Genomic DNA, 26,448 nt, shown 5'->3' on the forward strand with positions numbered 1-26,448 from the left:
CTCGCTTACCTTCAGGGTCATACGTCACATGAAAACCAAAATAATTCCAAACGCCAGATCTGAATGAGAGTGGGGGAGGTCCATGTTGCTGAGAGCTTAACTTCTGTCTCGCTAGCTTGCCCTGTGCTCTTCCTTCTGACTATGCTGTCTGTGTTGAGCGCTCAGTGGATCTGCGCTCGACAGTGCAGCCTAGGCGGAGTAGTCGAACACAGATTCACTGAGTGCTCAACACAGACAGCATCGTCAGAAGGAAAATTGATAAAATAAATTACAAATGTTGTATTGTTCGATACATATGCGTACCGAACCGAAAGCACTGTATCGAACGGTTCAATATCGATACGAATATCGTTGCACCCCTAATATATATATATATATATATTAGGGGTGCAACGATACACAAAATTCACGGTTCGGTTCGGTTCGATACTTTGGTGTCACGGTTCGATATTTTTTCGATACAAAAAAATGTTCATGCCTTTTTTAATTTGTAATTTATTAAGATTATAAATATTTATTTTAACTCAAAAATACAGTTTTTAAATGAAATGTTGCTGAAACAACAAAATAATAAAAGAATAAAAGAGTTTGGAAACGAGTTTATTTCAGAGAAATGTCCTTTTCCAAAATAAAAGCTATGCTATACCCTTCTTCTGGGGTAAATTCTCAGGAGCATATTGAACATATCAGGTCCCCATAAAATGAACCACTCTCTGATGGACCTCACCTCACACACATCTTCTGGAGTGCTAGCACTTAGCTGCATATACAACAAAAACAACTTAAATAAAAATGTATTGCACAGAAAGGCCTTCCTAAATATATTTTTAAACATTTGAAATGTTCTAAAAACAAGGTATCAACCACATACAGTTCTGCATTGTTTGGGAATCCCTGACGGTATTTTCTATTCTTGGCAGAATACAAAACAAACACACCCAATCCCTGACATGAAAAAAAATTTTTAGAACCATGTTCTATAGTGTACAGAAAACACATGAAAACTTAAATCTGGTAAAGCTATACTTCACATATTTTCTGTTGTGCAGACTTGGCACCATGTAAAACAAACAAACAAAAAAAACACCATGTAAAGAATAAAAAATAAATACAAATAAAAGCTATTCTATACCCTTCTTCTGGGGTATATTCTCAGCAGCATATATAACAAATCAGGTACCCATAAAATGAATCACTCTTTAATGGACCTCCCCTAACACTCATCTTCTGGAGTGCTAGCACTTAGCTGCTTATACAGCATAAACAACTTAAATAAACGGTCCTGTTAAATACAAACCAAAACATAGTTTACTCAATTTCCATGTTCTTCTTCAGAAAAATTAGGATGTCCACATGTTCTGCTGACAGTACAGATCTACTTGCTGTGACAATGTCACCTGCTGTGGAAAACACCCTCTCACTTGGGACAGAGGTTCCAGGTACAACCAAGTAACACTGTGCCAACTTGGAAAGATGAGGGTACAAGCTGTGATGTTCCTTCCACCATCTCGGTGGGTTATCATCTGTGGGAATGCAGTCTGCTAACCTGTACAAGTTAATTTCCTCCTCTGCCACTTCGGCTGCAGACCTGGTCCTTGGCTTCTGTGCAATGAACAGTTCTCCAAACAACTCCTTCATGGCCGACTTTTTCTCTGGTGGAGATGCTGATGGTGAATCTGAAGAGTTTGCTGCTTGAGTCTCTGCGGAGGTCGCAGTTTCTGTGGTGCCTGCGGCTTGGTCTTGAGGAAATATAAACAACCAAACTGTTAATTGTATTTGTTTAAATAATATTTATAAATGAAGCAGTAGCTAAATAAAATTTCAAAAATAAAAAAAAGAACACCTACTTGTTCAATGCTCAAGACAAGTTCTGTGGTGAGTGCTCCATAGACTCTCAGCTGAGTGACATTATCCAAGTGTCGCAGGGACTTGAATCGAGGATCTAAAGCTGTGCACTTGTGTAGGTAATTCTGAAGGGCAGGATCAGCGTATCTCTTCTCCAGGTCCTCCCTGATGTTTTTTTTTTTTTTACATCTCTCACTGCTGGGCTGTCATCACCAGACTGCGCCATAGAGTTCAGGATGTTCATTTTAAGTGGCAGGATCATGGATGCTGTTGGAGATGACGCTTCACACATCATGACTGTCACAGTTTTTAGGGTTTTCATGACTGTAACAAGATTTTCAGCCAGTGCATGTTCTTCCTGAGTTAGATTCTGAATGTTCTTCATACTCTTCTTCACAGTATTGTCGGCCATAGCAGCATACACTGCAGCTTGCTGTTCAAGGTATCTTTCCATCATATCATGAGAGGAGTTCCACCTAGTTGGAACATCTTGAATCAGTTTTTTTCACTAAGCTGCAGCAGTTGCTGTTTTTTCTTAAACACATTGCATCCTGTTGTGCTTCTGTGAAAGAAGGAGACAATTCTTCTCATCTTTGCTAGGAGATGGGAAACCTTCTGCACTGCCATTCCTTTCTGAGCAGCTATATTAATTGTATGTGCAAAACATCCGATTTGTGGCCCCAGCCCAGCAGCTGTGACAGCATTAACTATGTTCTTCGCATTGTCAGTAGTTACAGATATTGTCACATTTGGTCGCACTAACTTCCAGTCTTCCACAGCTTCAGAGAGACCTTTGGCTAAGTCGTCAGTGGCGTGACTTTCGACCAGGCGTGTCTGCAAAACACAGTTTTTCATCTGCCATTCCGGATCAATGTAATGCGCGGTGACAGTGAGGTAGCTCTGCGTAGCTCTTGACGTCCAGCCGTCTGAGGTCAGAGCAACAGCGGGTGCTGCTGACACTGCCGTCTCTAATTTAGCTTTTGTCTCCTTGTACAAAGCAGGAACTGCGATATCGGTGAAATAGGTTCGTGAAGGAATACTGTAACGGGGCTCAAGTACTCTCAGCATTTCCCGAAACCCGGTGTTTTCTACAACAGAAAAGGGTCGCATGTCGACAGCAATAAAAGTAGCAATTGCCCTGTCGATTTCTTTTGCCCTCTTAGAATCATGCGCTAACGGCTGTCTAAATGACTCCGTGTGTTTGTTGTTGTTTTTGGCTGCCTTCACTCGTCTTTGCACTAGGGTGATGTCGGCGTAAATGTGCATTCATATTTGTTGTGTTCCCACCGATGTAATTAATCATGGCATGGCACATCCGACATACTGTTGTAGTTTTGTCCACAACGCGCTTACCATCAGGGTGATACTTCACACGAAAGCCAAAAAAGTTCCAAACGCCAGATTTCAATGACGGTGGAGGAGGTTCGACTTCAGGAGGCACTGAGGCAGTTGCCATGTTGCAATGAGCTTAGCTTCTGTCTCGCTAGCTTGATTGAATGCATGTGGTTGGAGCTCAGTGGATCTGTGCTCGACAGTGCAGCCTAGGCGGAGTAGTCGAACGCAGATTCACTGAGCGCTCAACACAGACAGCATCGTCAGAAGAAAAGTTGATAAAATAAATTAAAAAATATATATTGTTCGATACATATGCGTACCGAACCGAAAGCACTGTATCGAACGGTTCAATTTCGATACGAATATCGTTGCACCCCTAATGTGTGTGTGTGTGTGTGTATGTATGTATGTATGTATGTATGTATGTATGTATGTATGTATGTATGTATATATGTACGTATATACGTATATATATGTGTATATACGTATATATGTGTGTATATACGTGTATATGTGTGTATACGTGTATATACGTGTATATACGTGTATATGTATATGTATATTTTTTTTTTATTTTTTTATTAGACTTAATAGTTACTATATACAGTAATGGACTTCTACTCATTTTGCATCAAATTAAAACTTTGGGTGTCAGATAATTATTTATTAAAAGCTAGACATTTGAGAATGAGACAAATGAGAATAAGAAAGAAAAGTATGTCTTTGTGCCCCCTTTTCCCTGTTAATGCCCTATCGGCCCCCCTGGCTAAACTTTGCTAGATCCGCCCCTGCACAGTTACCAGCGTCAGCTACTAGAAAAAGATCCTCGAGTAGAAAGTAATATTAAATAAATTCTAACAACAGCTGATCAAGTTTAAACGTGCTGCTGTTGTTCAGCCGCTGGTTTCCTCTTTCTGGTGCAAAGTGGGCCAAAAGCAAACTAGAGACATGGACTCGCTACAGAAAAGCCGATCAGCTGATCATTAAGCAGTTTCATGATTGAAGTAGCAGCAAAAAGAGGCAGTCGCTCCATATATCACTTGTTAAGCTTAAACTTCTCTCGGGATAACTTTGTCGGAGATGAAATGCCGGGTTGCTAGCGAAGCTCCAAATGCTATCCAGACCACCGACAGGTCCTGCATGCCACAGCCGCTCTATCACGTGATGCATACTGCTCCGACGTGCTAACGTTCTGAGGTGAGTTACGGCGTGTTGCAAGTTTTGTGAGGTGCTTTCGTGATATTTAATGGATCGGATTACATTTTTTATTTTTCTCCGATATCCGATCCAGTAATTTAGGTCAGTATCGGACCGATACCGATACGTAATATCGGATCGGTCCATCTCTAATTTATAGTGCAGAGCATTTTCCCACATTGAGAATAAACAGCATATTTTGCTACAGGACACTTTCTTAGCTCGGGCTGGGGTCACTTTCACGCCACAAACAAACCACTCAAGTTCATTTGGAACTGTAGTGAGATCACCCCCTCCAAAGTGTCTCTGTGCGGTTGCTTTGGTCGACACCCAAGTGTGATTACTGTGTTTACACCTAAACAAATACACCACACCAAGGGGAAAATGAACAGGGTTTGATTTAGGCTACGTCCACACTAATGCGTTTTCGTTTGGCCTCCTGTCCACACTGAGACGGCGTTTTCCTCAAGGAAAAACGCAGCGTTTTGAAAACGCTCTCGAAAACACATACATTTCAAAACGGAGCTGTCCCGCCGCAGTGTGGAGACTCGAAAACGCAGACTTTCTAAAACGATGACACATTTTAGTCATGTGATGCAGTCATGTGACCAATTAAACAAAGATAGCGGAGGGCATTATACAGCAGTTGTTTTCATTGCTCTCAATTTTGACAGTCCTAAAAATGATTAATATCAGCTTGTACATGCTCCAGATAGCTTTTCTTCAAATTCTTTAATTCTCACTTGCTTTGGCGCATGCGCATTATTGGAATATAAGCGTTTTGGGCCGTTTCAATGTGGACGCACAACTCTGTGAAAACGATGGAAAACGCTAGTGTGGACGCGAAGCGTTTTCAGGCGAAAACGCCGTTTTCAAATCTATCTGGGCTAGTGTGGATGTAGCCTTAAACTGACCAAACCGGTGTGAAAACATTCTAAGAGAAGCTTGCTTTGTTTTGCTACCTGTTATGATCCCACAGCACCTCAATAATGTTGGGATCTGGCTCTGTGGGGACATTCCATGACTGGCAGTGTTCCATTATGTGTTTTTCTATCTGTATGAATTGACTGCATTGGTTTTTTGTGTCATTATCATGCTGAAAATGAAATTGTTGCCAAACTCTTCCAGATGGTACTGAAATCTGACAGTATTTTTAGTGTTCATAATTCCATTAGTTTTGACAAAATTCAAACACCACTAGCTGGAATGCAGCCACAAATCATGACGGGGCCTCCGCTGTGTTTTACTGTAGACACTCCCGTGTTGACAATGATTTGAATCACAAATTTAAAAATCAGATTCATCACTCCATAAGACCACTGATTTTCAGTCAGGCTTCTGCCTTTTGACCTTCTTTGCGATGTATCAAAAGTACGACAGTAGCAAATATTAGTAAAAATATAGCTGTGATATCAGATTCTACAGGCTAAAATGGCTATTAAAAACAAGCTAGTGATCTCTTTGCTAACTGTTTTACTTTGCTTCTACTCTCTGTTATGTTTGGCTTTGCTTTTCTCCTGCAGATTGAAGGCTTTGATGTCAAACATGTGGATGAATATCATTTGACTGGAATTACAATGGACATGTATGTCCAGTGGGAGCATAGACCTCCGACCTCTACCGAAGGACGGGGAGAGAACAGAAACGAGGCCAGGGGAGAAGGCAGAGCCAAACCTCAACACCGCAATGATGCCCCTAACTCAGAGGGTTTGGTAAGATTTGTTTTACCTAACTCAGTGACAGTGTTGATACTCTCGCTTTTGCCCCTGGGCTTTGCACTAACCATAGCTGCTTTCACCTAAAGATCCGCCTAACCTTCAACGTGGGTAAAGATGTTGCGCTGGGCCAGTTATGGTTGGAGCTTTTACGTTTCTACACACTGGAATTTGCACTTGAAGAATATATCATCAGCATCCGCTTAAAGGACCTCCTCTCTAGGGAAGTGAAGAACTGGCCTCGTCGCAGGCTTGCTATCGAAGGTAAGAGATAGTTCTATTGCAAAACTCACTTTCCAAGCATAGAGAAATGGAGAAATTCATTCATTCTTATATTCCTAGATCCGTTTGCCTTGAAGAGGAACGTTGCTCGAAGCTTGAACAGCCAGATGGTCTTTGAGTACATCCAAGAGCGTTTCAGAACAGCTTACAAGTACTTTGCTTGCCCTCAGAAAAAGGGCACCGGAGGACACCAAACAAAGAAGAAAGCAAGGGCACAGGGTGTAAAATTGGAAGAAGCTGGGAAGAAAGAGCCTTCATCTACAAACAAGGATGAGAATAACATCAAAGCAGAAAAAAGCCAGAGTGTTCAAAGAGGGCACCAGGGATCAAAGGAGGACGAAGAGCCTGACAGTGATGATGAAGATGGTTCAGATCCATCCAAAGAAAGAAATGAGAGCACTTTAGACACCCGCCTCATGGACATGCTTCTCAGTGAGGGAAACACACTTTCCTCCTCCCCCAATGGCCTGCTGGACAGTGACAGGGAAGAAGAAGAGGAAGAGGAGGATAACGGAGTTTCAGAGGATGACGGGCCTGTTGCACCAGATGATCTGCACTATGTGTTTGACAAGATGATTTTCACTTGTGGAAAGGTAAATAGTAATTAATGTCATCCATCCATTGGATAAATATTTGTAAATGCCTTAGCAAGGCACAACATTTTGTATGTAATGTAGTTTGAGATAAGGCTTTTGACCTGTTTATAATAGAGATCCATTAAACTTGTTGCTGTAGTATAGAAGAAGCATCATCTTAGATGCTCATGCTACATAACTGTGTGGTTTGCGTGTTCTCCCTGTAGCTTTGTGGGTTATTTTCCACTTACTCCGGCTTCCTCAAACACATGCATGCTAAGTTAATTAGTGATTGTGAATGAGAGTGTGAGCGGTTGTCTGTCTCAGTGTTAGCCTTGTGGTAGACTTGTCCCCACCTCTTTCCCTTTGACAGCTGGGAAAGCTTCAGAATAGGATAAGAAAGTGAATGAATGGATCGGTGAATGGATGAGTTGGTGGGTCAGTAGTTTTAAATTGGTTTATTTATTTGAAAATCATGTGAATGTAATAACTTGAGAACAAGGCAATGTAGGATTTTGAAGTTGATAACGTAGGTGTGTCTACTTAGAGGCTGAGGGGTAGCACTGGCAGTTTCAAGTATTTTTAAGATTGCGACAATATGACTTGCTTCAGTATTTAGACACATTAAAGCAAACATAAGGAAATATTTTCAAGCTTTGCAATATGTGACATTCGGAACTCTTACATAACATTAAAGCTGTTCCTGGACATCGTTAATTTTCCTGTTCCAGCCTCCAACTGTCGTATGCAGCATTTGCAAACGAGATGGTCACCTGAAGGACGAGTGCCCTGAAGACTTTAAGAAAATCGAGCTGAAGCCTCTGCCCCCTATGAATGACCGCTTCAGAGAGATCCTCGATGGCCTCTGCAAACTATGTTACTGTATGTAGCGAACATTGCACTTCTAACTTGTTTCACTTTAGCATTTTCCTGCAAGGAATCATTTTGCTTGTATAGCCATTATCTTTGAGTACCGTATTTTCACGACCATAAGACGCACTGTACTAAAAGGCGCAGTCTCAGTTATGTGTGCCATTACTGTATTTAACACACACATAAGGCGCACTGGATTATAGGGCGCATACAAGTACCGTATTTAAAAATAAAGCGGGAGCAAACCTGAGTTCGGTACCTTACTCACATTTCTATTACCGGTAATCGTCATCATCAACAACACACAAGCATACAAGTGTGCATATTTAAAAATAAAGCAGGAGCAAAACTGAGTTTGGTACTCACATTTTTATTACCAGTAATCGTCATCATCAACAACACACAAGCATACAAGTGTGCATATTTTAAAATAAAGCAGGAGCAAAACTGAGTTTGGTACTCACATTTTTATTACCAGTAATCGTCATCATCAACAACACACAAGCATACAAGTGTGCGTATTTAAAAATGAAGCAGGAGCAAAACAAAGTTTGGTACTCACTTTTCCTTATAATCCGCTGGAAGTTTCTGCGCTACCGTAGTCCTGGTCCGGATGGAAAAATGGCACCGTTTCATAAAACGAAAGCACCAAGACGGACCTCCTTGGAAATGTTCAATGTTCATCTCTTCAGCTAGTGAAACTGCTTTTAGCCGAATGGTGACCGTCGAAACGCTTCTCCCACTCGTTCTTTGCTCGATGATCCACCGCTCGAGTCTTTCCTCCAACTCGGGCCACCTCGCCTTATGTCCGCGGAAACTCAGCTGCGTTTTCTTGACCTGCCGGAGCTTGTTTTCTGCCTTCCTCCATTTGCGAACCATCGATTCGTTAATCTTAAATTCTCTCGTGGCTGCTCGATTTCCATGTTCCTCCGCATAGCTGATGGCCTTCAGTTTAAACTGTGCTTCATAAGCGTGTCTCTTTGCCATTTTCAGGGTTGTTAAAACAACGATGTTCCACATAATGCACATACCTGTCCTTTTATACAGGTATGTGCGATTGTCCGGTATATACGATCAACGCCCACACTTCACCCTTTAGCGTTCTCATGGTGTTCTCTACTACGTCCTCCTTACAACACACAGGGCGCACTGCGCTATAGGGCGCGCCGTACTTTTTGAAGAAAATCTAAGACTTTTAAGTGCGCCTTATGGTTGTGAAAATACGGTAAAATAAAAACCCATCTTCTCTTCAGCATATGGTGGGCAGCTGGCAAATACCTTATGATTATATTTGATCAAAATGTAAAGACTCTACAAAGCTTGAGGAAACATATCAAAAATTCCTTTAATACACGAGAAAACAAATGGCATCAAAAGCAGATAATTCTCATATTGTGCAGAGATCCTTGCTAGCCTGGAGAGGTTTATAAGGAAGGAATACAATGGTGAGCCTGAAACAATCTACTGCAAACAAAAGTCTCAAACATTTCTCTCCATTTCCTTGGTAACTTTGCTGTGTAGTGTTACTGTGTGTTTTGCACAATTTAAGTTAAAAGCTGTCGAGCAGTTGACAAGACACAATATACTGAGGAATACATTCAATGTGAAGCGACTGTTGAGTTCCATGAACTTAATGAGTATTAGCAGATTTTGTAGAATTGATAGAAATGAGTTTAGAGAGCTCCTCCTTGAATCGCTACCTTATCGTGGTGGATGGGTTTGTGTGTCCCAGGGATCCCAGGGGCTATGTTGTCTGGGGGCTTTTGCCCCCTGGTAGGGTCTCCCATGGCAAATTGGTCCTGGGTGAGGGACCAGACAAAGAGCGATTCAGAAGAGAACATCGAGGGAACAGTTTATCCTGCCCGGGATAGGATTACCGGGGCCCCGCCCTGGAGCCAGGCTCAGGGAGGGTGCCCAAGGGCGAGCGTCTGGTGGCCGGGCCTTAGTCCATGGGGCCCGGCCGGGCACAGTCCGAAGAGGAGGCATGGGCCCATCCTCCCGCAGACCCACCACCCGCAGGAGGCGCCATAGGGGTCGGGTGCATTGTGTGCCGGGTGGCGGCCAGGAGCGGAGGCCCTGGCGGACTGACCCCCGGCTGCCAAGACTGGCAATAGGGACATGGAATGTCACCTCTCTGGTGGGGAAGGAGCCTGAGTTAGTGCGTGAGGTTGAGAGGTACCGGCTAGATATAGTCGGGCTCACCTCTACGCATGGCTTGGGCTCTGGAACCAGTCTCCTGGAGAGGGGCTGGACTCTGTCTCAGTCTGGAGTTGCCCCTGGTGAGAGGCGGCGGGCTGGGGTGGGTATTCTAATATCTCCTCGGCTTGCTGCCGGTGCGTTGGGGTTTTTCCCGGTGGACGAGAGGGTTTGTTCCCTGCGCCTTAGGGTCGGGGAACGGGTCCTGACTGTCATCTGCGCTTATGCGCCGAGTGGCAGTTCGGAGTACCCAGCCTTCTTAGAGTCCCTGGGGGGGGGGTGCTCCACCTGGAGACTCTGTTATCCTGCTGGGAGACTTCAATACTCACGTGGGTAATGACAGCGAGACCTGGAGGGGCGTGATTGGGAGGAACGGCCTCCCTGATCTGAACCCGAGCGGTGCTTTGTTCAAATTCAAATTCAAATTTTATTTGTCACGTACACAGTCATACACAGTACGATATGTAGTGAAATGCTTGGACAACTGCTCGTGACCTAAAGAAAACAAAAAAGGAAAAGGCTATGAATAAGATAGGAAATAAATATGAAAAATTAAAAAGGGTAAATTTAACTAGGAAGGAATAAAATATAAATTAAGGTTAAAAATGAAATAACTGTACAACACAAATGAGAATGAAGGGTAAATTTAACTGGGAGAATAAGATAAAATATATAAATTAAAGTTGAAAATAAAATAACTGTACAACAAAATACACAATATAGAACTATATAAGAATGTATGAAGAAATATAAATATAAATAAATATATACACAATAACAGCAGCTGTACAAGTATTAACCGGAAATGAAGAATATAGTGACCAGTGTTGTGCAAAAACAAAGTCCAGAAAGTCCAGTGTGTGTGTAAGAACCATATGTGTGGGTCAGTACTGTGTGGTGGTGTGATTGAGAGACCGTATCGCCTGCGGGAAGAAGCTCCTCCTCAGTCTCTCTGTGTTGGTCTTCAGGGAGCGGAATCGCTTTCCTGACCTCAACAGAGAGAACAGTCTGTTGTTGGGATGGCTGAGGTCCTTCACCATCTTCCTGGCCTTGGTCCAGCACCGCCTGCTGTAGATTGAGTGCAGGTCAGGGAGCTCGGAGCGGATGGTGCGCTCAGCTGACCGCACAACCCTCTGTAGAGCTCGTCTGTCCTGCATGGTGCTGTTCCCGAACCAGGTTAAGATGTTTCCCGCCAGGATGCTCTCTATGGTGCACGAGTAAAAGTTCCTGAGCACCTTGGGGGGCAGTTGGAAGTCTCTCAAGCGTCTGAGGTGGTAGAGACGCTGTCGGGCCTTTTTCACCACGGTGTTGATGTGACAGGACCATGACAGGTCCTGCGTGATGTGAACTCCGAGGTATTTGAAGCTGTCCACTCTCTCCACTGGGCACTCGTTGATGACGGGGGTCTGGTAGTTCCTCTCCTGCTTAGTGCTGAAGTCCACTATCAGCTCCTTTGTCTTACTGACGTTTAGAAGGAGGTTGTTCCTCTGGCACCAGTTCTCCAGATTCCTAATCTCCTTCAGGTAGGCCGTCTCGTTGTTATCAGAGATCAGGCCCACCACGACGGTGTCGTCAGCAAACTTGATGATGGTGGTGGAGCTGGTAGTGGCCACACAGTCATATGTGTACAAAGAGTACAGCAGGGGCTCAGAACACACCCCTGGGGGGCTCCAGTGCTGAGAGTGGTGGAGGCTGAGACATGTCCGCCCATCCTTACTGCCTGTGGTCTGCCAGTTAGGAAGTTGGAGATCCACTGACACATAGATGAGCTGAGTCCCAGATGCTCCAGCTTGGTGGTGAGTGTGGAGGGAATTATGGTGTTAAATGCAGAGCTGTAGTCTATGAAGAGCATTTTAACATAATTCCCCCTTCTAGTGTCCAAGTGAGTGAGTGATGTGTGGAGGAGATGAGAGATGGCATCGTCTGTGGAACGATTTGGACGGTAAGCGAACTGTAGTGGGTCCATCGTGTCTGGTAGTGAAGAAATGATGAAGTCTCTGACCAGGCGTTCAAAGCACTTCATCACTACTGAGGTGAGGGCTACAGGGCGATAGTCATTGAGAGAAGCAGGGTGGGGTTTCTTCGGGACAGGAACAATGATGGACTCTTTGAAGCATGTGGGGATCACCGACTGAGATAAAGAGATGTTGAATATCTCAGTGAACACAGGAGCTTTGTTATTGGACTAATGTGCTAATCACAGTTTGGCCATAACGAACACCCTGTTCGAACATAAGAGTGTCCATAAGTGCACGTGGCACCAGGACGCTCTAGGCCGTAGGTCGATGATCGATTCTGTAATCTTATCACCAGACCTGCGACCATATGTTCTGGACACTCTGGTAAAGAGAGGGGCTGAGCTGTCAACTGATCACCACCTGGTGGTGAGTTGGATCAGGTGGCGGGGGAGGAAGCTGGACAGACCTGGTGCACCTAAACGCGTAGTGAGGGTGTGCTGGGAACGTCTAGCAGAGGCCCCAGTCCGCGAGATCTTCAACGCACACCTCCGGCAGAGCTTCAACAGCATTCCGAGGGAGACTGGGGGACATTGAGTCCGAATGGACCATGTTCAGCGTCTCCATTGCCAAAGCTGTTGCATTGAGCTGCGGCCGCAAGGTGGTTGGTGCCTGCCGTGGTGGTAATCCCCGAACCAAATGGTGGACACCAGAGGTGAAGGGAGCCACCAGGCTGAAGAAGGAGTCCTATGGGGCTTGGTTAGCCTGTGGGACTCCGGAGGCAGCCGACAGGTATCGACAGGCCAAGCGGAATGCGGCTCGGGCAGTGGCTGAAGCAAAAACTCAGGTGTGGGAGGAGTTCGGAGAGGCCATGGAAAAAGACTTTTGGACTGCCTCGAAGAGATTCTGGCAAATTGTCAGGCGTCTCAGGAGGGGAAAGTGGTGCTCTACCTGCACTGTGTATAGTGCTGGTGGAGCACTGCTGACGTCGACTGAGAAAATTGTCAGGTGGTGGAAGGAATACTTCGAGGACCTCCTTAATCCCACTGGACACGTCTTCCGAGGAGGAAGCAGAGTCTGGGGTTGAGGGGAATGACCCGCCAATTTCCGGGGGCGAGGTCACTGAGGCAGTTAAACAACTCCTTGGTGGCAGAGCCCCTGGTGTTGATGAGGTCCGCCCCGGGTTCCTGAAGGCTCTGGACGTTGTAGGGCTGTCCTGGTTGACACGCCTCTGCAATGTTGCGTGGAGATCAGGGGCAGTACCTGTGGACTGGCAGACCGGGGTGGTGGTCCCCATCTTTAAGAAGGGGGACCGGAGGGTGTGTTCCAACTACAGGGGGATCACACTCCTCAGCCTCCCTGGGAAAGTCTATGCCAGGGTGCTGGAAAGGAGAGTTCGTCCGCTAGTTGAACCTCGGATACAGGAGGAACAATGCGGTTTTCGTCCTGGTCGCAGAACACTGGACCAGCTCTTTATCCTCTCAAGGATACTTGAGGGTGCATGGGAGTTTGCCCAACCAGTCTACATGTGTTTTGTGGACTTGGAGAAGGCATTCGACCGTGTCCCTCGGGGTGTCCTGTGGGAGGTGTTGCGGGAGTATGGGGTGTCTGGCCCATTGCTACGGGCCATTCGATCCCTATACAACCGTTGCAAGAGCTTGGTTCGCATTGCCGGCAATAAGTCGGACTCGTTCCCGGTGGGTGATGGGCTCCGCCAGGGCTGCCCTTTGTCTCCGGTTCTGTTCATAATTTTTATGGACAGGATTTCTAGGCGCAGCCAAGTGGCGGAGGGGTTTCGCTTTGGTGGCCTCAGAATCTCATCTCTGATTTTTGCGGATGATGTGGTTCTGTTGGCTTCATCGGGTGAGGGCCTCCAGCTCGCACTGAAACGGTTCGCAGCCAAGTGTGAAGCAGCGGGAATGAGGATCAGCACCTCCAAATCTGAGGCCATGGTTCTCAGCCGGAAAAGGGTGGAGTGCCCACTCCGGGTCGGGGATGAGTTCCTGCCCCAAGTGGAGGAGTTCAAGTATCTCGGGGTCTTGTTCGCGAGTGATGGGAGAAGGGAGCCGGAGATCGACAGACGGATTGGGGCTGCAGCTGCAGTAATGCAGGCGCTGCACCGGTCCGTCGTGGTGAAGAGGGAGCTGAGTGTAAAAGCGAAGCTCTCAATTTACCGGTCGATCTACGTCCCTACCCTCACCTATGGCCACGAGCTGTGGGTAGTGACCGAAAGAACGAGATCGCGGATACAAGCGGTAGAAATGAGCTTCCTCCGAAGGGTGGCTGGCCTCTCCCTTAGAGATAGGGTGAGAAGTTCGGCCATCCGGGAGGGGCTCAGAGTAGAGCCGCTGCTGCTCCACATCGAAAGGAGCCAGCTGAGGTGGTTCGGGCATCTGACAAGGATGCCCCCTGGGCGCCTCCTGGGTGAGGTGTTCCAGGCATGTCCCACCGGGAGGAGGCCCCGGGGCAGACCCAGGACACGCTGGAGAGATTATATCTCTCGGCTGGCCTGGGAACGCCTTGGTATTCCCCCGGATAAGCTGGAGGAGGTGGCTGGGGAGAGGGAGGTCTGGGCCTCTTTGCTTAGGCTGCTGCCCCCGCGACCCGGCCCCGGATAAAGCGGATGAAGATGGATGGATGGATGGATGGAGTTTAGAGAGTACAACATCACTGTGAGAACACTTTAAAAGACTGATGTGCCTTGTTTTGGTTTTCTTTTTAAAACGTCCATGTTTCCACAGAAAAAGCCCAGCTTTGCTTGTTTGGATCTTCCAAAAATGGCTTTGGATTCCGTGACAGTGACCTTGACATCTGCATGACTCTGGAGGGCCACGAAACTGCAGAGGTTAGCAGACAAAACATCCAGATGCACTCACTTGAATAAACACATGATCATTATTTCATATGATCAGTGTTTAATTTATTTTTTTGGATCTGTCTGAACAGAAGCTGAACTGCAAAGAAATCATTGAAGGCCTTGCAAAAGTGCTCAAGAAGCATACAGGTCAGTTAAAGTGTTCCTATTATTTCCCCCTGAATAATTTGGTAGGAGACTCCTGTCTGTGTGGAAAAACTGACTTTAATCTCATAATTTCCATCATCTCAGGTTTGAGGAACATCTTACCTATCACCACAGCTAAAGTGCCTATAGTGAAGTTTGAACACAAACAGAGTGGTTTGGAGGGGGATATCAGCCTTTATAACACACTGGTGAGTGGAAGATGCCCTCATTATGACTGTTGTCATGTAATGTTATAAGAGATGTTTTATATTGTCAAATATGTTGCATTATAAATGAATTTGGAGGATTCTTCTTTCTAGGCTCAACACAACACCAGGATGCTAGCTACATATGCGGCTCTGGATCCACGTGTGCAGTTTCTGGGATACACAATGAAGGTCTTTGCAAAGGTATGTGAAAATTGACAATCTGGGTTTGTAACCAGAGTACTCAGGCTGAGTATTCAGTAATCTACGATCCTTCTTGGGTGTTTTCAAAGAAGCACAAATTCAGTATTTGCAAGTGATCTCCCACCCCATACCAGTGGGAGTAACAGAACCAACACAGCAAGTAAATGAAAGCTGTATAAAGACTCAACAACATTGAGGCCAGTGCATAAACAAAACCAAAAATAAGGAATATTAAAGTGCAGTTATATAAAAGATGGTATGTATACAATGATGCTCAGTATACAAATAAACGTATATCCACCTGCATGTTTTCAAACATACATGAGCTTATTCTTCTGATGTCTGCACTTGAATTTGGGAACGGGTTTTACAACAAATGTTAGCAGGGTTTTCTTCCCAAAAAAAATTGGAAATCTCACTGCAAGCATAACACATGTATGTTAGTGTGTTTTTATTTACCTTTATTTAACGTTGAAATCAAATCTCTTTTACAAGGAAGAAAATGCAACAGAAAATACAAGATCTATAACATGATTTAGTGTGCCCTCTTACAAAAAGCCTTCACCACGAGTGTCGTCTCTTCCTGTAACTAACCCACTTTTTGTCCTCACAGCGCTGTGACATCGGTGACGCTTCCAGAGGGAGCCTCTCTTCTTATGCTTACATCCTGATGGTGCTTTACTTTCTGCAGCAGAGGCAGCCACCTGTCATTCCTGTCCTGCAGGAGGTATTTACCACTGATTAACTCAGTCAAGTGCTGTGCCTGAAACTTGAAGAGGCTTTTTTAAAAATTATTTTTGCATTGAATTTCATGAAGTAAATAGCTCTAAATGATACGTGATGTCTTTTTAGATCTTTGATGGGAATACTGTTCCTCAGCGGTTGGTAGATGGCTGGAACGCTTTCTTTTTTGATGACCTTGAGGATCTGGTGAGTTGGAAAAACAAAAGAGTTTTGCAGCTTAGCAACCACGTTAAAATGTCTTATGGCAATTATGTAGGAAAATTATTTAAAAGCATTACCTAAGTTAACTTTAGTCTCAGCGTTCCCTGGGGTGTAAAAAAACCACGTATCTCGAATAATCAGTCAAATCTAATTAAACAACACACACACACACACACACACACACACACACACGCAAAAAAGCAGCAAGTACAGTTTGTCTTGTAATGACTCTGGAATTAGTTTCCTCTGTTCTCACAGCGTCGTCATCACTTAGAGAATCAGCAGAACACAGAGTCTGTGGGAGAGCTGTGGCTGGGACTTCTACGCTTTTACACTGAAGAGTTTGACTTCAAAGAGCACGTGATCAGCATTCGCCAAAGGAAACGCCTCACCACGTTTGAAAAACAGTGGACCAGCAAATGCATCGCTATTGAAGGTGCTAACATGGCTCTGCATCTCTGTAAACTTGATTTGCTTCCAGATTCACAGTTGTTTTCATCCCACTGATATGCTCTTCTTCTTAGATCCCTTTGATTTGAATCATAACCTCGGTGCTGGAGTTTCTCGTAAAAGTAAGTGCCTGCCATACCTGATACAAAAAATATCTTATTGATGCATTCTGTAGACTTTGAAAACTTGTCTTTGGTTATGATAAAGTTTCCTAAAACCTCTGTCAAGTTATGGTGTAATTTTGGTGGTTGAACAATCTTAGACAATTCTTGGGTTTTATTTCCTTTTTTCATGTCAGTTTAGCCTCCTACTGGGTTCAAACAACTCTGAAAAAATTGAGTAGCCAGTCTTACCTTGTGCTATAAAGGCTCACCCTCTACATCATTCTCATCCTCTTATTATCTTTTATGTGGATCTTAGCAGCATTTTTTTTCATTTAGTCTCCCCTTCTGCAGTTGTTGCCTGTAAAAGCAGGCAACAGTCAGCAACAGTCTTTGGACACCAATGCTCTAATATGTACACCGTGCACACATTGCTTGCAGCTTTTCATTTCCATTGTAGATTAGCCCAGAGGATGAGGCTGGTTGAATATTTGTACACCTGCACCCACACTTACAGTTGTTCACCTGTTGAAGTCATTGTACTTTGATGCTTGAAAATGAACAGAAGAAGGACAAATTGTGATGGTTTAGAGACTAGATCAAAACAGCAGGTCCTGTCAGGTTATGATAGTAATGTAACTACACACAAAATCACAGTGTAGCAGCATGTGTGGTTGCAGGACGATCTGATATCCTCGTGTTGGTGTTTTTCCCTCATCATCATAAATAATGTTGTTCCAGGTTCAACATTGCAAGTGACCAATCACCTTCTCGTGACGTCATCCGCCACCTCGAAAAAAACAAACGCCTTCAAAAAAATCTACTTCACTTGCGAGAAGAGAAACCGCCTCTGTAAGGACAATATGTATAATGCTTACTGTTTATTAAACAAAAGTATCCGGAAATTCAAAGAATTCAAGTTCCTGGATCGGCGGACCGAAGCGGTTTCTCTTCTCGCAAGTGAAGTAGATTTTTTTTAAGGCGGCATTTTTCAAAGGCACAAAAGGGGGATGTCACAACAATGTGATTGGTCACTTGCAATGTTGAACCTGGAACAACATTTATTATGATGATGTGGGAACAACACCGACACGTGGATATCAGATCATCCGTGGTTGCACATCAGCAGATCAGGCAGAATGCTATTCTGATTCCCGTCCATTGTTGAAAACACATTTAATGGGCACCAAAACCATAGACTATATGTGAAACATAAGTTTTGTCATTGTGATGTCAGCCATTGCTTTCCAGTCCTGAAGTCTCAACATTAGTGCTTATATAAAGTTGTTACTTGTGAATCCACTGTGCGTTTAGTGAAAATGAGCCGTAGCAAATAGTGCCACCTACAGTGTCAGGACACTTGTCAAAGTGGCCACACTCCATCCAAACGAATATTAAAAATAAACAAATAACCCACCGTACAGTTGTTATGAAGGGGAAATATGTAGACAAATGTCAGGATTCTATGTAAATCGATTCAGAACTGCTCTGGGCCTGGGTACGTCTGCAGAAGCTTGCTTTGAAACTGTGAAAATGCCCTGTTACTTATGCTGCCTCTCATTCCTCCACCAGTGACAAACTTCATCATGAAGGCATTTATAAATGGGAGAAAGCTGTTTGGAACTCCCTTTTATCCCGTCCCGGGCACTGAAGTGGTAGGTCATTCATGTAACACAGTTGAATGTTCAGACTTTGACTGCTGTGTGCTGTGTATCCCAGCCTAATGGTGTTTTGTGTTTTGAATGTCTTCTGTTCTGTTGCAGGAATACTTTTTTGACTCTAAGGTGCTGACAGATGGTGAATTGGCTCCTAATGACCGGTGCTGCAGGATCTGCGGAAAGATTGGACACTACATGAAGGACTGTCCAAAGAGACGCAGGTGGTCCCCTCTTAAGTCACAGAGATTTATCTCTCAGTTGGCTAGATTTCCGAGAAAAAAATCAATATGCTCAAATACGAAGAACTTCTCTCAGTTGTTTTATCTCACATCTTAAAAAATACAACTAAAGCTGTGGAGGGAACTGTCCAAAAGAATGTGATCTTGACAGCCACCCATCCACTGAGACCATTTCTCATGAGAGTTCCATGAACAATAGAATAATCAAGAGAATGGCCAGTTGTATCTCTCAGGAAAATTCCAGGGTTTTTTTTGTTTTTTTTGGTAAGCAACTTCTTTTGTTCTCTACTTGTCCAGTTTCCTCAGGTTTTTTCTAATGGGTACATTGCACACCCCAGCATATGCCAAGTTTTTGGCTAACAGCATGCTGGGATTCACCTTGTTGGTGCAAACATTGTATTTGTGGTTGTCAAACTGTGTTAACTTTGGTATATTTTTGTAGGTTAAAGTAAACAAATGGGAACTAATGCTGTGTTTTGGGACAGGCCAGTATTACCAAAGTACCCAAAGGTACAATTTAAAATTGGTTCTTGTCTGTCATCTGTTATGTGTAGACATCACACTGGTTCATCCGTTGCTTTAAGCTTCTTTTTAACTGTTGACCGAGAAAGGGGCTTAACATACTAAAAAACATTTCTCTGAAAATGGTCAGGTACAAGGACAAGACCAAAGATGAGTCTCAAAGCAGCCATTGTCCTAAAACCTTTGAAAGACCTTCAGGAAGCGTGGAGACCATTGTTCAGGATACCTTACAAGAAAGGCAGGCTCACTGACAACAAAATGTAAAGAAGAGAGCGGTGGCTCAAGGCTTTTGCACAGCACTGTCCAGTACAGAATATAATATCATAACTTTGGGGCCTAACATTTTTCTATTCAATCAACCAGCCATGGATGTTAAAGTACGAAGTCAGTGCACTGGACGTAAATTAATTTCAACTATCAAACTTCAGATATATATTTTCAGTCAAAGTTGTTTTTATTTGACTTGTACTAAATCTGGCATGTTTTCCATACCTTCTTGTGGTGACATGATTTTTTTTTTTTTTTTTTTTTGAAATTTTTTTGTCAGAATAAAAAAGAAGGAAAATGAGAAAGATGAGGACATCAAAGAGGAGGAACGAGAGCCAAAGGATCGGCGTTGCTTCCAGTGTGGGGACATGGGGCATGTACGGCGAGACTGCCCTGAATATCGTCACCTCAAACAAAGAGCTGCCGGAGCACCAGGTCAGCACAAAAAAAAGCTTCTTTTTTTCCCTTTGAAGTTGTGTATGAAAATGAATATTTGTCAGGATGGTGTTTCCGTTTTGCATAACTATTTTTAAGTCCCGGTAGAATTGCTACCACATAAGCTAGCGCAATAATTTTTTTTGCATAGGAAACCGGAGGAGTACGTACTTCTTACGCATTCAGCTTGTCCTAAGTCACGGTTTCCTTCCACATATAGCTTTGCAAAAATAGCATAAAAAGCACTTGCAGCAACAAAAGCATAGTATTCCAGAAACATGCTTTGCCGATCAGCTGTTTATAGCACTTTCTACGTTGGAAAAGACATCAGCGCGAACTATTGCATGTCTGCCATTGCCTGCCAAAATCGGAAGTGATGTCATATTTTGTGGGAAACATAGTTTTTACCTTCAGGGCCTTTAAAAGCCTATAATGGTGTTTTTAAAAGTCATGTTTGACTTTATTCTTTTCTGTATAGTTTCTGAGATGCTTGGAACTCAAATTGCACTGTTGGAAAAAGTTTAGTTTTTTTTTTTTTTTAAGTTACATAATAATATTTATTTTCGTTTTTCATGCTGTATATAAAAATTGGTGTATGGCAAAAATAACACTATGAAGACACTCAAAGTAAATTTTCTTTGGTTGGAAACTATTTTGTGCAACTTTTTTGTATTTACAGTTTTGAGGTATATACCTCTGAAATTTCTGTAACTAGAAATATGTGTTAAAAAAAACAAAAAAAAAAACGATTTTCCATTTTTTTTTTTGTAGTTTATTGCACATTTTTGCAATTTATGCAGTTACTATGGACTTAATGCATACATTTATAAAATTTTGGGATATAACAGTTCTATTGATGTAGAGCTGGGCGATAGAACGATAACGATATGTATCGCGATATAACTTTTACTCGATAGAGAAATTAAACTATCGCGATAGACTTCGCCGCTCTTGTCCTCTTAAAAAAAAAAAAAAAAAAAAAAGGTCAGCCAATCCAAATTAAGTAGCGCAGAGCCGAACCAATCACAGCCACAGCGTCACGTCGCGTGACTTGTTACGTACAGCACAAGTGCCAAGCCGCACGTGTGTTTGTTTGGGAAGCAGCCAGCGGGTAATGGAGCCAGCGCTTAATGGAGGAAATGAGTGTGCCGACTAGAAAAATCAACCGAGCGTGACCGAAGAGAAAACAGATGATGGTTCCAATGCCGGAGAGATTGTCGAACGGAAGAGCCATAGAAGTTCCGTAGTGTGAAGGTATTTCGGCTATTTCAAGTCTGACAAAAAACAGAGTAGCGTGCACTGTAAATTGTGCCGAAAGCAAGTCTGGAAATACAATAAACTGGTGCATGCGTCACACTGTGCGCCACGTTATTGTTTCGGTGAAATGAATTTCTACAATACTGTTACTGTTAATTCTACTCTCTGCAGTGTTTAAATGCTTACATATACACACAGTTACTGTCCCTCCACACATACGACTCGGTTCTGCTTCTATGCCCCAGCTTTGTTTACTTTTTCCCACCGAGGCTTCTAGACTTCTGATTGGCCAACATTTCTGCACGGTTAGGAATCTAGCGCCACCTGCTGCTTTGGCATGTTCATAGCAGCGTTTTCCTTCATTTCTGCCTTTATGTGTGGACGGGATTATTTTTTAAAACGAAAACGGAAAATCTCAGTTTTCAAAAATACCCGTGTACGTGTGGACGTAGCCTCAGTCTCTGACTGGAAGCGCTAATTCGTCATTCGGCTTTTGTCAGACTAAAGTAACTGTTAAAACTGTTTGAAAAGCTAAGCTATACAACAAGGACAGATTGAGAATTTCCTTTTAGTTCTCAGTTTATTTGATATTGACAAAAGTTAGTCAGTTTTGTCTGTTCTTCTGTAAAACAAACTAAGATTTATTTTTAGAATTAATATTTTGTTTCTAAGTGGAATTGACAATTTAGTCTGTTTCGTTTGTTCTATTTTGAAACTTAAACGCTTTAGCGGCTTCCTTTTGTGTAGTTTGTAATATTTGCCTTTATTTATCTGAAAAAGTCTCATGTTCCTTTAGTACATCTACCCTGTTGAACTTATTATGGGAAATAAATATTTAAATAAAAACAAGCTGCTGATTATTTCACATTTTACTTGTGAGCAACGGCACATTTAAATCTTACAAATATAGTTATTTGGCTTATATCGTGATATATATCGTTATCGCCTGAAATGAAAAAAACATATCGTGATATGAAAAAATCTCATATCGCCCAGCTCTATATTGATGTATAGCAACTTGAAATACTCCCCAAAATAGGACTACAGCATGTAAAAATATAACGATAAGCTCGGGCGGACTTGGTTCTATGGTAGGTCTTAAAGGGTTACCGGTAATATTGAAACAAACATATAAAGAAGGTAAATTATTCCCTCTAAACAAAATGTATAATTTCTAAACGTGCTAATCAGTGTTTGCGTGATTGCTCTGCCCATCAAAAAGTCATCTGCGTGAATATCATTGTTATTGGAGTGGCAATTGTCAGTTGGGAGATTTTTACATATCGCCCAACCTTATTATGAGTCTCTTTAAAATCTTAAATATCAATGTATGTAAATGCCCTAACAATTATTGATTTTGAGTTATAATTATCAGATGTGGGACACATCAGATATTCTCTGCAGTGGGAACTCAAAAGATAGCTTATATGGCTTTTTATTCTTTTACAGCTTCTCACATGGTGCGAACTATAGTGAGCTCTCAGTCCATCCCTATTCCCCAGACAGCTGCAGACTGTCCTGGAAGGACCAGACAGGCCTCAGAATGTGTAAGTACAACAGTTAACCTTCCACACACACTACGCTTTCAAAATAATCACTGACACTGGCTAGCACAGATGTGACAGAAGTTCATAAGTGATGCATATTCAACACTGAGATGTGATTTTCTTTTCTTTTCTTTTCTTTTTTTTTTTTTTTTTTTTTTTTTTGGTACCAATTCCAGTTCTGAGAACTATAAATGGCAGCATGTAACAACATGTGATCCGCTTTTCTTCAGTGTAGTTTTAGTTTTCATAATGAAGGAAGTTATTAAACTTTGCAATGTCTCTCAAACTACTGTAGGTCATAGGATCTTCTCTCACTTAAACAACTGAAAATTAAGTGCATGCTTCTGGAAAGAGATGCAAATAATTAACAGAAAATAAGTTTACTGGGCATATTCAGTTCAGTTTCATTTATACAGCGCCAAATCACAATAACAGTTGAATCAAGGCAGTTTATATTGTAGGTAAAGAACCTACAATAATCCCAATGATTACATTTTGCCATAAAAATAAAAAAGATTGTAGTTAGTGTGATTTATGAATGAATTTAAGAAAACATGGTCTAAAGAGTCGTCACTTTTATATGTGAATCCAAAAATAACGAACAAATAAAATTAGAACTTATTTGCACATCACTTGTTCAGATTGCTGATTTTTAACTTCTTCCTTTTTTCTTCCTTTCTTCCTAATAGTCTGATAGTCGTCAGACTCCACCCTACTCACCACAGCCCACTGCTGTTCCCCCAAGTTCCACCCACTCCAGTTCTACTCAGCCCTCCCACACTAAGACCAATTCTGCTGGTCCCCACAAGCAGTCTGCACATCCCCAGGTCCCGCTCTCTCTCCTTAGCTTTCCTACCTCCCACCCAGGCCAGTATCACCCAAGTGCACTCACTGCACTGGGACTTCTTCCCACCCACCAGCACCAGTCACACCAGTCCCAGGGACAGTCTACTCACCCAGTCCACCTTCCCTCCACCTCCTGGCCTATCCATGGACCAGTCCTCACCTCGTCCTCTCCCACTGCCCCCTCTCCGCCTGGCATGAAATTCGCCCTGCGTTCAGCGTCTGGGAACGGGAGTCCCACAGGTTCAGGTGGAAACCCCAGCACCATGAATCTGAATGACCCCAGCATAATCTTCGCCCAGCCGGCGGGGAGACAGCTGGGCATCAGCGGGCCAGGACGGGAAGGACACTGGCACAACCACTTGGCACAACCTGGGTCACTCATGGGCAATGGCACTGTAGTCAAGTCAGGTATTCACTGGGTGATTTGGGGTCACCATCTGTCTGTGTGGGATTCTGTCTCTATCTTTAGCTTTAAATAAAAGCATCAAACCATTTCTTATTTTATTACACAATCACCTGACTCTAGTGCTCAGGTATAGCTGCTTTAGAGTCTGCACTTTCTTTACAGAGAAAATCAAGGAATTCTTTCATTCAGAAGTAAATCTGGAGTTTTTGTTCCAGGATGATGTTTCGGATTTAGGTTGTGTATGTCTTAGGAAACTGCAGATCTCAATCACAGCTAGGAGAGGCTAAAGAAAATGGTGCAAATGTAGAGGAAATGTTACCAAACCCTCATGAGTTTGCAGTTGTCAAAAAGATTGTGCATGAGACCGAGGATTGTTTCTTGACCCTAACAATTTAAAAATGTTAGTGAAAAGAACGAGGTACACAGGAGCGACAGTCTACCCGAGCTCTGAGGCTTGTCAGTGTCAGTTTCATACACTTAGCTGTTTTCGTTTGTATTTAGTTGGGGTTTTTTTTGGTTTGTTTGGTTTTTTTTTTTATTTTCTATGATATTATTATAGTCATAAGCATTTCACAAGTTTTAATGATTTAATTTGTAAATAAATCAAATTTATGCAAGTAGTCAGCATTTTCAGTGTTGACCCTTCTGCAGTTCCCTGTGGCATGCTGATTTCAGCTTGTTAGTCTAATCCTGATTACTACCTTATGGGTGCTGCACCCACAAAACACCATTTGATTTGCAAAATCTGCACTAGGATTAAAATTCTTACCGGTACCAATTGTCTCTTTTTGACAGTTACAGAAAGATTTTTTTTCCCCTTTGTCTACAGAGTCTGGCCACCCGGCTTCATTTGTAGCTGTGAGCCAAGGCTCTCGGTTATGGGAGCACAATAAAACCCCTCAGTACACTCTGTCTCCATCCTGGCCCTACAGAATGCCCCAGAACTTCATCCAGCAGGGCAACGGAGGCTACCACCATGGTAAACCCTTTGTGGCCCAAGGTTAGATATGATGAACAGCAATGCTTTTTTATTACTTTTGGAAAAGAGACATTATTTTTCTAAGGGATTTATTTTCTCTTTGTTTAGGTTCTATGATGCATCCGAATCCCAACTTCCCACTGGTCCCTCATGTCCGGCATCCAGTGAATCTGAATTTCATCCAACAGAAGAAGTAAACTGGCATCTTTTTTTAATCAGGCTTATGGTCAGTAAAACAACGCATAAAGCATCATTTGATCACAAGACGATTTTTAAAATGAATTTTATCATTTTTGTACAGTTTTTAAGTTTTACTTTTTGTGTCATTACATTGATTTGTGATACAAATGTCAAATATTTTAATACCCCCGTTTTTGAGGGGGTCCAAAAAAGTGTTTTTATTTTATGTGTAAAGTAAGGAGGACAAATGTAAACCTTTATTTTTATTAGCTTTATTCATACTTTGCTTGCCACAAGATGAAGGCTTTGAATAGATGTTTGTTTTAAAAACAATCTAACATGTCACCCTAAGTATGTAGTGCCAAAAGCATTGATAGCAAGAAAAAAGGGGAAAAGTCTTAAATAATAATGGAAAAAAAAGCTATAAAAAAATAAACAAAAAAGCAAACCGCTTCACTGTGTCCTGTGTGTTTATGTCTCTTACCAACACTCCAGCATAATATGTATGATCTAGTTTGCATTTGTGCTTTGGTCATTAGAACTCAGACTACAAGCAATGATGTTTGAGCAGGTTGTGACTGCATTGAGTCCATGTGGAGAACAGATGGAAGGAAATTGAATATTTCAATTTCCTTCCATCTAGGAAGGAATATTTCCTTCCATCTAGGTACACTGGCTCCACTGAAAGCCCCCCAAAACGTTTGCACCCAGATGCTTAGTGGACTAGTGCACATTGTAACATTAAGATTGAGACTTCTTTTATCTTTCTAATCAGCTGCGCTGATGTTTCTTGAGATACTATAGAGAGTGGAAGCAGTAATGTGTACAACGTATATTAAAGATGCCAGTTGAAGAGATTTCTGTAGTCGAGTACAGATGTGCATTCTTTCTAATGGCAAGAAGAAAGCAATGGTGCTGTTTTCACAAATGGGAACATGGTCCTCAGTGTTTTAGAACAATTTCACAACAGCACTTTACAGCTGTTACAGTTGATTCAGTGAGCAGACCCTGCCTCTAAAGGCATGCACAACCAACCACAGCAGCACTGTGATCTAATCTAGCATTAATGTGATAAGTCCCATTTGATTTGAGATCGAACGCTGCTCTGAATCACTTTTGAAACATTAGCATTCCGAGTAGCGATTTCTTCTCTCCTTTTTGTGGTCACAGCCCTGATGCACTTCTCTGTTCTGTGTCGATATAATCTAATAGGGAGGGAGCCAAATCCTTGT

The 26,448-nt window shown here is 42.8% G+C and overlaps 1 protein-coding gene and 1 long non-coding RNA gene across 2 annotated transcripts in view; both read left to right on the plus strand.

The window, feature by feature from the left end:
- Nucleotides 1-25,668, plus strand: part of tut4 (terminal uridylyl transferase 4) — a 41,632-nt gene extending 15,964 nt beyond the window's left edge. The window contains 20 exon segments of the mRNA XM_082509915.1: nt 5,901-6,089; nt 6,182-6,356; nt 6,435-6,967; nt 7,681-7,830; nt 9,225-9,267; nt 14,715-14,818; nt 14,920-14,977; nt 15,080-15,183; nt 15,295-15,384; nt 15,998-16,111; nt 16,237-16,314; nt 16,588-16,765; nt 16,854-16,901; nt 18,453-18,535; nt 18,644-18,759; nt 19,847-20,001; nt 22,708-22,805; nt 23,495-24,059; nt 24,887-25,057; nt 25,145-25,668. Coding sequence (XP_082366041.1) covers nt 5,901-6,089; nt 6,182-6,356; nt 6,435-6,967; nt 7,681-7,830; nt 9,225-9,267; nt 14,715-14,818; nt 14,920-14,977; nt 15,080-15,183; nt 15,295-15,384; nt 15,998-16,111; nt 16,237-16,314; nt 16,588-16,765; nt 16,854-16,901; nt 18,453-18,535; nt 18,644-18,759; nt 19,847-20,001; nt 22,708-22,805; nt 23,495-24,059; nt 24,887-25,057; nt 25,145-25,233 — 3,141 coding nt within the window. The 3' untranslated portion in view covers nt 25,234-25,668.
- LOC309691894 lies at nt 18,766-19,683 on the plus strand. The gene is made up of 2 exons (XR_014272147.1): nt 18,766-19,287; nt 19,430-19,683. It is a non-coding gene; the product is annotated as an uncharacterized lncRNA (long non-coding RNA).
- Nucleotides 25,669-26,448: the final 780 nt, after the last annotated feature.

Source organism: Aulonocara stuartgranti (genome assembly GCF_965226115.1).
Source record: "Aulonocara stuartgranti genome assembly, chromosome: 17".
Classification (NCBI taxonomy): Eukaryota; Metazoa; Chordata; class Actinopteri; order Cichliformes; family Cichlidae; genus Aulonocara; species Aulonocara stuartgranti.